Source organism: Echinops telfairi, unplaced genomic scaffold, assembly GCF_000313985.2.
Source record: "Echinops telfairi isolate 266 unplaced genomic scaffold, ASM31398v2 ScPeMD7_23;HRSCAF=83, whole genome shotgun sequence".
Classification (NCBI taxonomy): Eukaryota; Metazoa; Chordata; class Mammalia; order Afrosoricida; family Tenrecidae; genus Echinops; species Echinops telfairi.
Window position 1 is genome coordinate 34004863 of NW_022103920.1, and position 12334 is coordinate 34017196.

General features: G+C 41.6%; 1 protein-coding gene across 1 annotated transcript in view; it reads left to right on the plus strand.

Annotated features, from left to right (window-relative positions):
- Positions 1-10254: 10254 nt before the first annotated feature.
- Positions 10255-12334, plus strand: part of IMMP2L (inner mitochondrial membrane peptidase subunit 2) — a 1081477-nt gene continuing 1079397 nt past the window's right edge. Inside the window, exon 1 of the mRNA XM_045288942.1 lies at positions 10255-10278. Coding sequence (XP_045144877.1) covers positions 10255-10278 — 24 coding nt within the window. The remainder of the gene's footprint in view (positions 10279-12334) is intronic.

Genomic DNA, 12334 nt, shown 5'->3' on the forward strand with positions numbered 1-12334 from the left:
ATGGGATTATTTAACTCTGAACTTATTTACTTTGAAATTTCTGTGTAATGTTTTGTATAAAAAGGCAAAAGGTTAGGGTAAAAACTTGGTGATCAAGAATTGATTAATCTATTTTCAGTTATTTCTTATGGGAAAAATTGATTCAGAACTCGACTGCATCGCATCTCGACACTCCTTTTAGGATGGATTAGCGTCGAGGTCTGGAGTTCTAGTGTGGAGCTTTGTAGCGCTTGCTGTAGCGAGCAGTGCAGAGACAAGGCGGAGGGGCTAAAGGTTGGAGAGAGGCCAGCCTATGAATAAGCTGTCCTGATTGAAGAGTTGCATCTTGACCCATTTCTGATCTTGGATGGTGTCCTAATAACCCCCCTAAGTGTGAGCAACATCTGTGTACTTGGTGTTGCATGGCAGATGATTACTGAGCCCAGCAGAGAAGTAGAGAGGACTGTGGGAGAAACGGTTGGTGTCCAACTCAATAAATCAATTGCCATCTAGCAAATTCTGACTCATTACAACACTTTAGGACAGAATAGAACTGGGTTTCTGATACTGTGCAAGAGCAGAAATTCTCCTTTTTTCTCCCATGGGACAACTGGTGGTTTCAAACTGCTGACCCTGAGGTTAGAAGCCCAATACATAACCCACTATGCCACCAGGGCTCCGCATTGGTGTCAGAATCAGTAAAAAGGTTGGAGAGTGCAGCTTATCTGATGTCTGCCTGGTAGTATTCAACCTGGGGCAATTGATGTTGATTATCTTGATTCTATCGTTTTCTTGTGAAGTTAGGGCAAGCTAGATACCTCCACCACCATGGCATTTTTACAATGTGTTTACTGTGTAAACTAAGACGAGTTGTTTCTGTATTTCAGTTCCCTGTCTATACAATAGTAAATTTCATAGAGTTGTCATAAAGATTAGAGGTAATAACACTGTTAAGCACATAGAACTGTTCTTGTAAATCAATAACTCAGTAGCATTTCCTATAATTATGATATGAATGTCATGACCTACAGCAGCTTCTGGAATTAACACTCCAGGCATTTTTTGCATTGAAAAATAAACCCTGAAGACCATGGTGCTTTGGATGTAAATTCTGATGTGAGCTCGGAAAGCTAGAATGAAAAATGTTGCCAGTTAACTAACATCTGTGCTGTCTTGTATGCTGGTTAACTATCCATCCAAGAAGAAAGAACTATTCTGGGCACGATACCTTTTCCCACACGTTCTATAGTAATGTCTATGGGAATTTTTGGCTGCATATTTTAAAAAATAATTTTTAAAATAAAAAATAAATTTTAAAAGGTTGTATGAGTACAACCCTTATTTTTAAAGGGAAGGAATGGGTTTTTATTTCCATCTTTCTCAAATGTATCCAATAATTCAATATTCTGCCTGGCTCCAAATGACACCTTTTGATCACAGGATTGCCCTGAGTTGGACCTCACTTGATGGCAGGGAGTGGGGTTTGGGCTTGGATTCTGCTCATCAGATAGTGAGTCCACATTCAGTCATTGCAGCTTCCATTGCATTTTCAGATTTTCAGTCTTGCGTTTTTAGCAACTCCCATTCCCCTGAGTTTCTATATTAATTTCTTTTCAACATAATTTTATTATTAATTAGGGGGCAAGGCAACTTGAAGGGAGAAGCAAACAATTTTACTGGTAATACAATCAGAAGACTTTGTAATTAATTGTCCTTTGGGGTTAGGCGATGCATTTTAAAGCACTAAAGGATGTTTGCAAACCCAGCAGTGGCGAGTGCAGGTTCGGTCGGTGTCAGGGTTGGTTTGGTGAGCTGCAGGCAATCCCTGCGCATTACAGCGGAAAGAGGGCCAGCTCAGAAGTACTGTGGTATGATCACCTCTCAGTTCCCATTATGTCTTGATCACGACTCTCCTGGATATTCCTTTTTAATGGGATCTGAGGAATTAAAAATGGCTCCACGGATCACTCTTTAATCTGACGAAAGAAGCCAGGAAAGAAAAAACGCCATGCTGTCATCTTCAAGTGCAAGGAAAGCTGTAAATAAAGAAAACAAATTAGTGGCTGGTTCACACCTCATCAGCTACCTAACAACCTGTTACCACTTAATTACACACCTTTAAAATGCATATACAAGAGAAATTATTCAGAAATCAAGTTCTCTAATGGGGGAGGTTGGCAGATGAGTATCAAGCAGAAGAGGCTGTATTTAACTGTTTAGACCTTGCCACCAACCAGAATGGGAATTTAGAAAGGCATTATCCAAATAGTATAAACATGAAAATCCAAAGTCACCACTATTGAGTTGACTGACTGATTGTGGCACTCTCCCCCTGAGGAGAGTCTGGTGGGTTTGAATTGCTAACCTGGACTTTAGCAGTTCAAGACTTGCTTACCCAACAGCAACATCATGCCTCCTTAATATGCAAATAGTATGTAAATATAAAAAGCAGATGTACTATAATTGAGTAAATTCCTATTTATGGATTCTGAGACTAAATCCTTAAGGGAGTAGACAGTCACATGTTTTTTTTCCCCAAGGAGTGGCTCGTGAGCTTGAACCACTGACCTTGCAGCCCAGGCCCAATCCACAGTGCTACCAGGGCCCTTATGTATAGTATATGACTATAAATAAATACAAGCATAGCCTGAAGAATTACAGTTCACCCACCAACAAACACCATTCACCAACAATTCACTCTAGACAGATAAATAGTGGTCACAGATTTCCTGGGAAAGAGTCTCCCATTTGAGGTCCCTCCATGTGCTGACAGCGTCCACTGGTTGTGTGCTCTATCAGAGCCCGGTCCTGAGAAATCTGAGAATTAGATTACAAAGGACACAACCAAATTCCACCACTACCGAGAAGTTTTGAACAGCATCCCTACATGCATTTTGCTTCACACTAAGCTTATTTCCTCTTGTTTTGCTTTAGTGCAAATAGAAAACAGTTGGAAACTTCATAGTCCATTTCCACTAAGTTGATTCCATTGGGTTTCCAAGGCTATAAGTCTTTACTGAAATAGACTGCCCTACCTTTTCCCCACGGAGCAATTGGTGGCTTTGAACTGAAAACCTTTTGCCTCATAGCCAAATATTTAACTGCTACGCTTCCAGGGCTCCTTGGGAACTATGGACATTGAAGAGCAAATACATTTGATGTTGACATTGTTGAAGATGATGGCCTTTTCTGATCCGTCACCTACCCTGTTGAGGGCTTGGTATGTGAATATATGTGTTCTGTTTTTCCAAAACTGTTCTCATAAGTAAAACACACCAAACTAAGCGTTCTTAAATAATGAAGCTGTCCTCTGGACACTGATCTATACACAACCTTTGCCTTTCTGGGCAATTTGGGGGCAATCATTCTCTCTGCGTGTGTCTGAAGTTACTCTAGGGGAGCACTGTTACCTACCTCACTAGGTTGCTTTCAGCGTGACTGAAATTCCAATGCACTAAGCTTCTGGTAAATGCTAAATATTTATTGCAGTTACTGTTAAATATTGTTACTTGCCATGGTATTTATTGATAATAAAACACGATTGGCTTGAATGTTGGATCAACTGTATTTTCTATAACATTGAAGTATAACTTAAGATTTTTTTTTCCTTAAAATGATGGGAAATATACCTAGTAAAGGCTCTACTTCATATCAATCCATTTTTGAAATCAGAAATATATTCAGCTTGGAATAAGTAAATGCCACAAATAACTTTTAAAGAGTATTAATTCCATTTGAATTATATTAATGTATAAGTAATTTTAAAAAATTAGCACTACATCAGAATTGGAGGCTTAATAACAACTTGTGAAATGCAGGTAACACAACCATGCTTGCTGTAGTGAGAGGACTTGAAGCACTTATTGCTTCAAGGATTGTAGCTTTCAATATGAAGATCAAGGATCATAGCTTTCAATATGGATTACAACTCAATGCAAAGAAAACCAAAATGCTCACAACTGGACTAATAGGTTACATTATGACAGAGAAAATACTGAAGTTACCAAGGATTTTCCCCTAGTTAATTTCACAATCAATGCTCATGGAAGCAGCAGGAGAGAGAGAGAGAGAGAGAGAAATCATTTCATTGGGTAAACCTGTTGCGCAATACCTCTTTAAAGTGTTGAAAAGCAAGGAGGTTACTCTGAGTACTAAGGTGGGCTTGAGCAAGCCATGGCATTTCAATCACCTCATATTCATGTGAAAGTTGGACACTGAATAATAAAGTCTGATGATGAGTTGATGCATTTGAATTGTGGTGCTTGCAAATAATATTGAAAATATTACGAACTGCCAAAAGAACCAATAGATCTGTCTTGGAAGAAGTACAGCCAGAATGCTCCTTAGAGGCAAGGAAGACAAATCTTCATCTCACATACTTTGGACATGTTGTCAGGAGAGACCAGTCCCGGGAGCAGGACATCACACTTGGTAAATAGAGGGCCAGTGCAAAAGAGGAAGCCCTCAACAAAACTGATTGACACAATGCCTGCAACAATGGGCTCACACATAAGGACCATTGTGAGGATGGCACAGGACTGGGCAGTGTCATTCTGCTGTGCATGGGGCTGTTATGGTTCAGAACTGACCCAACAGCACTTAACAACATAAGTAATTATTTATATGATAGGTATTCAGATCATGTAGCAATAATTCATTCTCCCGCAATTCTTCAATGAGCATTGTAGTCCACAACTTGTTCAAATTAATCGATAGAGTTCTCATACTTATCCATACAAAGGACTTTCTTGGTTGGTTAGGCAAATTGAAGATCTTTACTGAATCCTGATCTAAATTTGTGCACATCCCATGAAAAATCTTCTTAGTGACTAGCGACTATTGGCCACTCTTAATCTCACCTTGGTCAAATTTAGAATGCTGCTCCACCACACTTCTTGTCACTACTGACAGTTCTCCATTGGTGCATAGAAAAGATGTATGAATTTAGATGATATTGCCCATCAAGGAGGAGTGGAAGAGACTGCACCAACTGTTATTTTGTTCCAATGGACAGACTCAGAATCTAAGCAAGGACGAATGCGAAGGGCAAGAGAGAGAGGTTTCAGTGTCTCTCTTATAAAAAGGCCACATCCCTAAGGAGCCATCATCTGGCTGTCACCTAATGGATAGGTGAGGCTCCATCCCTACACTTTCATACAGGTACAGTTGATGTCAAATCTAACCACCATTGTGAGATCGAAACAAGGAGCCCTGGTGTGGCACAATGGTTAAATGCTTGGCTACTCACAGAAAATCAGGTGGTTCAATAGAGATTCAGACTCATCTCCGTGGCCGACAGTGACAATGGTGGTCTGATTGAGCATCTCCCCGCGGAATATTTCATGTTCACTTGTAGTTCTTTTTCTATACACCATTGTAAGGAGTCCTGGTGGCATAATGGTTATACATTGGGCAGTTATCCACAAGTCAGCCAGTTCAAAACCACCAGCCGCTCTGAGAGAGAAAGATGAGGCGCTCAACTCCTGTAATGAGTTATAATCTCAGAAACCCACCGGGAGCAGTTCTACAAGGGCCTATAGGGCCTCTATGAGTTGTAATGGGCTCTAAGGCAGTGAGTGAGAGAATGAGATTACTTATTCATACCCCAGGGCCTTTCCCCCTACTACATGCTTCGGTTCACGCACTTTGGCCAATTCAATCTCCCTATTCCTTTGTTTCATCACCTGCAAACAATGCAAATGAAATGGGTCCCACAGCTGGGCACTTTTGTGAGTCTCTTATCTGATTTCACCTTCACCTTACCTTGAAACTTATTATTAAAAGATAATTTTTAGGGGGAAAAAGGTAGATCTATGCCTCTCATGCAACTCTAAGTGTGAACATGTGCTAATGATTTTACTTTATTAATTTGCTGAGGAACTAGATAGATGTGATTGACTCAAAGGAAAACTCAAAAGGCTCATATTTATGTGGGACATTTAATTGCAAATGGAAGTATCCCAAATTAATTTAGGACTGCCGATATGAGATGGTGGCTATGTCAAGGTCTAAGACTAAAACTCGATTTTGAGTCAAATGTAACCTCGGCACCAGGAAGAGCCTGTCACTCCTGAATCTCTCCCCTGCATGCCGAGAAAATGACCTAGGGAACAATTGCAGAGAACTCCACACGCTACAGTCTTCAACTTTGGAACGACATCTTATTCATACAAATTCAAGCCAGGGAAGGTTAAGTATTTTTCCTGATGTGATCACCGAGAAAGATATACTGTAGGTAGGTCATGCATCATTTCCCATTGAACTCAAGTTTTTCTTTGTATACTTTAATTGTTCTTTATATAAAATCAGTTGCTCTATGTCCAACAGTTGAGAAAATATTCCTAGTTATAGGGTAAAGGCAAAGTGACTTTATTAATCCTAATGGGTATTATAACTAGTATGCCTAAGGTTATCTCTACTGAAAGATCTACTTTGTAAACTTTCACTCAATTCACAATGAAAACATCTCTTTTAAAGGATAAAAGAAGAGGTCTCATAATCCTTGAACTCAAAACCCATTAGACAACACACACACACACACACACAAAAGAACAGAAGACCTCCTAGATTATCTTACTCGCTTATTTGGAAATTCTGTGTTTAGCTTTCATCCTGCTGGTATTGCCCCCAGCTCCTTTGAGCTGAAGAAGTCCTTATGGAGGAATGCCCTCTAATTTTTCCTGCGGAGGTCTGTAGTTGCTATAATTTTCCTTTCCAGTGTTCCGCTGGAGGAACCTTGGCAATGTAATGGATACTCGTTGGCCTACTAACCACAAGGTCACTAGCTCAAAACCACCAGCTGCTGCACAGGAGAAAGACGAGGCTTTCTACTCCCGCAGAAAGTTACCATCTCAGAAACCCACAGGGACAGTTCTACTCTGCCCTATGGGTTGGCTTTGTGTCACAATGTAGATGATGGCAGTGAGTGTCCAGTTGCACATCCTAACCATCTCAGCTTATCCAGCTTGAGGGTGTGTGTTAAAAGAAAAGTTCTCTTTACTCTGTATTCTTCTTATAGATTCTATCCCTGAAATGACTCCTCTACCTGATTCTTCTCTCCATACCCCTAGCTCCTCTCTCAAGTCAGTACTCATTTTATCTCAAATGAACTTGGCCCCATAAATATTCATTTCTCTTCAGTGGTCTGTAGCAACCTCTGCTGCCATTTGACTCAGGTATAACTCTCAGCTATTTGATTCAGGTATAATTCTCAACTATTCCTCATATCAATGCCCCTAACTAGAGAATAAACTCTCCCAGGCTGGGCCAGGGTCTTCTATGACCTCTCTACTCTCATCCTCACCTCCATCTCTTCATGTGTCCTATGCTTCTGTGATAGTTGCAAGATTTCATGTCAAACTTGATAGAAGAATGAAGGGGTGGAATCTAGCCTGTCAATCAGGTCCCAGCCTGATGATCCCTCCTTGTGCGCATGGCCTTCTCATGAGGATTCTGGGACTTCCTCTCTCTTGATTCTGCCATCAGAAGAAGCGGGCCACTCTCTCTCTGCTACATATTCCTGTTGACAAGCCACATGGAACCATGCTGGAGATGTGTCCACTGCCATTGGATCCACAGGACTTTCCACCCACTGGCCTGTGATCTTCCTGTACTCTACATCTTTGCATGTGCTGCGTGAGTCTAAAGAGGAATTTATAGACTAGTATCAGACATATGGGCTAATATCAGAATTATGGACTTGATCTGGACTGGGTTGGAGTGTTTTATTGATGCACAATTACTTCTTGATATAAAGTTCTCTCTTACACATATATGAGTGGCTCTGGATATGTTTCTCTAGTCAACTCGGACGAACACAGCTTCATTTAACCCAGTGGTTCTCAACCTTCCTAATGCCATGACCTTTTACATGTTGTGGTGACCCCCAGCCATAAAATTATTTTTGTTGCTACTTCATAACTGCAATTTTGCTACTGTTATGAATCAGGTGACCCCTGTGAAAGGGTCATTCAACCCCCAAAGGAATGGTGACCTACAGGTTGAGAACCACTGATCTAACCATTCCCATGGGAACTTTATGATCTCTTCTCTACTCCAGTCACCCAACACTGCCCTTGTCTGCAGCTCTGGTTCTGTTTTGTTCCAGGCATGTTCCTGTGCTCCTCTGTGCAAGCATTTTAACCTTGAGCTGAAGTAAGCCCTTCCATTGACATTCCATGAGCTATATCAAGACCCCTCTAAAGCCACTACCTGTCTCAACCAGAGTTCCATTTTTAGATGTATTTTCTCTCACATGTTGCTGTACACACCTTGAGGACAGAACCCACATTAAGTTGTCTTTGATTTTTGAAGAAGTTTACTTTCACTTTGGTAGTTAGATGATTTCGTGTCCACTTGAAGACATGTAAAAGTGTAGGGGTGGTATTCAACCTGTCAATCAGCTCAGGGCCAGACGGGGCCTCTTTGAGGTCAGGGCCAGATGGGGCCTCCTTGAGGCTGTGGGCTTCTCATAAAAAGGACCCTGGGAACCTCTCTTTCTCTCTTGCCCTTCATCTTCCTGCTGGAGGACCACTCTGAGATCTTCCAGAGCCCTGAGATGTTTCCCTGTTATTGGATCCACACAACTTTGCAACCACTGGCCTGTGATGTTCCTGCATCCTGCATCTGCTTGAGTCTGAAAAAGGACTTTTGGATTAGTGTTGGACTTGTGGACTTGAGTTGGACTGGTCTTGATATAAAGCTCTTTCTTATACATATATGAGTATTATTGAAATTGTTTCTCTAGTAGCCTGGCCTAACACATGCGCATTCTAAGTCCAAGGACCCTGGTTCTCTGGGTTGGAGGGAATGGATTTGTGGATAGACAGTGAAAGAGCTTAAATCTAGTGTCACAACACTGAAGGGATTGTAACTATATCATGATATGATCTATTAATACATTGTTGGATAGGAAACTAATTTGCTTTGTAAACTCTCACCTAAACCACTATTAAATGTTTTTAGAAAGATTATATCTACTAATATAATATAATATATAATATAATGCAATATAATATAATATAATATAAACAATGAAAAGCAATATTACTAATTTGAATATGAAAACAAAAATAACGAGTTAAAAAGCCTTTTCACTTTATATGATATTTTGTAACCAAATGTAGTCATCCCTGCTCCCTGCTACACTTAAATCTATTAATTGTTTGAGTATCATTTATAGCTAATATGCAAAAGAAAATAACATATTCACAGTTGGGAACTGAAATCATAGTCTGAAATGGAGATTCCCAAAGCTCATTTAATTAATTAATAATTCATTCTTCCATTTAATAGCCATTCACTAATTGCCCTCTATGTACTAGACCCCGTGCTTTAAGAAAATGGAGTGGGAGTGCTCCAAAGTTTTACCTCTAATGTCGAGGACTGCTTTTCCTTCTTGTTGTTTGTAGTTGAGTTCATTCCAACTCATAGGGATTCTGTGTATGCAGAATAGAACTGCTCCATAGAATTTTCCAGACTCTAAGCCTTCAGGAGCAGATCACCAGATCTGTCTTCTGAAATCCCTCTGCGTGGGTTCAAACCTCCAGCCTCTCTGTTGGTGGTCGAACATTTAACCGTTTGTGTTGCCTCAGAGAGGAGCAAATCCTCATCAACAGCTGATGGTGAGAATATCATAATATGGACCTTGGGGGGCTTGGAAGCACAGTGTGGAAAGCCAGCACCTAAACGCAGTCCTTCAGGGGTCAGCCAGGACAGAGATGTTCAGAAGACAGTGCAGGGAAAATGAGTAGCACGAGCACAGATTGGAAACAAGAGAGCAGGTTGCCTTCTGGAGCTTACAAGTTCTTGCATGTGGCTAGCGCGTGGTCAGTAAAGGCATGGCAAGAGAAGATGGAGCTGGTCCTTGCTTGGGCAAGACTGACGACAAGCTACAGAGACAGCCAGCACTGCAAGCTATAGGTGACACATTTTAAGTCAGGAAATTCCATGAACCAATCTGCATTTTGGAAAGATCATACAGGCAGTAGAGTGTGGAATGAATTGTCTACATGGTGTTGCCGGGTCTATATTTCATTAATGTGTTAGCACAGATTTGTAACTGAGTCCCATGCTGAGTCTCCCTGCTCCCTGCCCACTGTCATCTCTCCGTATCCTGCTTGATCTTTAGCCACCGCTTTGCGGTATTTTGAGTGCTGCGACCTTGTGACAGGATGAGTGAAAAGACATGAAGCAGAAAGATGAGGCTGTGATGCAAAGTATAGCCCGTAGGCCAGAGTCCAATGACTATTTTCATAAATCACTTTTTATCGGAACATGGTCACAGCCATCGTGACCCATGTGAGTATTGCCCATGGCTGCTTCTGTGCTCCAACAGCAGAGCAGGGTGATTGTGAGACACGCCTAGGGTGCACAGCTGAAAATAGTCACTACTGGTTCATTAAAGAAAAGGCCAGCCGACCTCTACTATAAGGAGCTAAAAAGTGACCATGCTAACTCATTTTGTTTATTTGTTATTGCTTGTCTATATTCAAAAGAGCTTATGCAAATGCTTAAGAACTGCCCCTGGCAAATCCTCAAACCATGTGATCTGTGCTGGTGACATTCCTTGGGGCACAGAGTGTTAATGCCACATGGAAGAGAGTCTAGTCGCTATATGCTAGCCGACAGTCATTCTTCTCAAAACCTTTCAAGGAGCAGGATCTTCTTCGATCTGGCTCGTGTTCTGTGTGCTTGATTTGTTCAATGAAAGACACTTGATAGCAGATCAACTTAAATATTCCATATAGAGTTTAGGGCCTAGACAATCTCAAACACAGTTAAGTACCAATTCGAGTGTTAAGTATAGTCATGATGGTTTTTATTGGCCTCCTGGCTTAGCGCCACTGGAATTGGCAAAATGCCTCATTTGTGGGGAGAAATGCACACATTTATTTTCTTCTTTGGCTACTTATAGCAGCTTCTTGGAGTTGCGATTCGAAATGAGGCTGACTGCACTACTCAAATCTGGTTAACACACAAACATCGCAGGGCCGGTGTCCTGCAGTGAGTTACCTTCTGGGCTGCTAACCTCAAAGTTAGCGATTAGATTCCACCAGCTACTCTGTGGGAGAAAGACGAGACTTTCTGCTTCCACAGTGATTTACAGCCTCAAAGCTCCACGGGTTCCAGATCTGTTCTGCACAATAGAATCACTGTAAGCCAGAATCGACTCAGTAGCACTGAGTACGGCTGGTTTGGGTCCTCTGGACTCTTCAGCAGGTCCCTCAAGCCACCCTTAGCTAAAAACAGCAAGCCAAACTCCCTGCCTTCAGTTGATTCTGCCTCATAGAAACCCTGTAGAACACAGTAGACCTGCCCATCGAGTTCTGTAAATGGTGAATCTCTACCAAAGCAGCCTGCCACAGCCTCCTCCCCTGGAGCGACTGGTGGATCTGAATCACAGATTTTGATTGGTAGCCGAGCACATTAGCCACGGTTCCACTAGGGCTTCTTACCCATTTGGGATCTCGAAGTACTTGACAATTTGGTCAGTGCAGAAGCAAACACCTACTTCATGGTTGAGGTTTCTGTCGCAGTTCAGGAGAAGTGGCTGAATGCACACATCAGTAGCATTGACTTAGAACAGCACTTCTCCACCTGTGGGTCGCCACCCCTTTGGGGGTCGAACAACCCTTTCACAGGGGTCACCTGATTCATAACAGTAGCAAAATGACAGTGATGAAGTAGCAATAAAAATAGTTTTATGGCTGGGGGGTCATCACAATATGAGGAACTGTATGGGGTCGCGGCATTAGGAAGGTTGAGAACTGCTGACTTACAAGAAGCTCTCTCGGCTCATCGAATGACTAGTTGAAGGCCTGAGAACATGGGCAGCTGACAGTTTAGAACAATTGGGTGGGGGGGGGGTTCAATTCGTGATTGAAATGATCAACATTTTGGGAAAAGTCCATTTGCATAACAGTTGGTGTTTCATTTCCTGGTGTTTAAACCATCTTCCCTCCGCTGTTTTGGCTCTGTTAATCAAGTTTCCTGCCTTCTCTAGAAAACAGCCTAATTGCTTACACCCTGCAGAAACCCAGAAAGAGAGAGAGCTTTCATTTGTCCACTAATCCAATATTTTTATGTGGCAAGGTAAAACACGATTACTTGTGACAGTGTTTTGCCAGCTTCATCATTAGGCTCCTAATCGAATTCCTTCCTTTGATCTTCATCCAACTTCTATACTTTTCTCATCACCTCTGGCACAACTCTTGGTTTTACGTTTTGACCCAGAACATCCTTTCCTGCCAGAGGAAAAAAAAAAATCATCTTTTTCACCGTAAGCAATAATGATTGCTTGTCCACAGGGTGCATGTCATTGGCTCAGGTGCTGTGGGGTCTGAGCAGCTGTCAT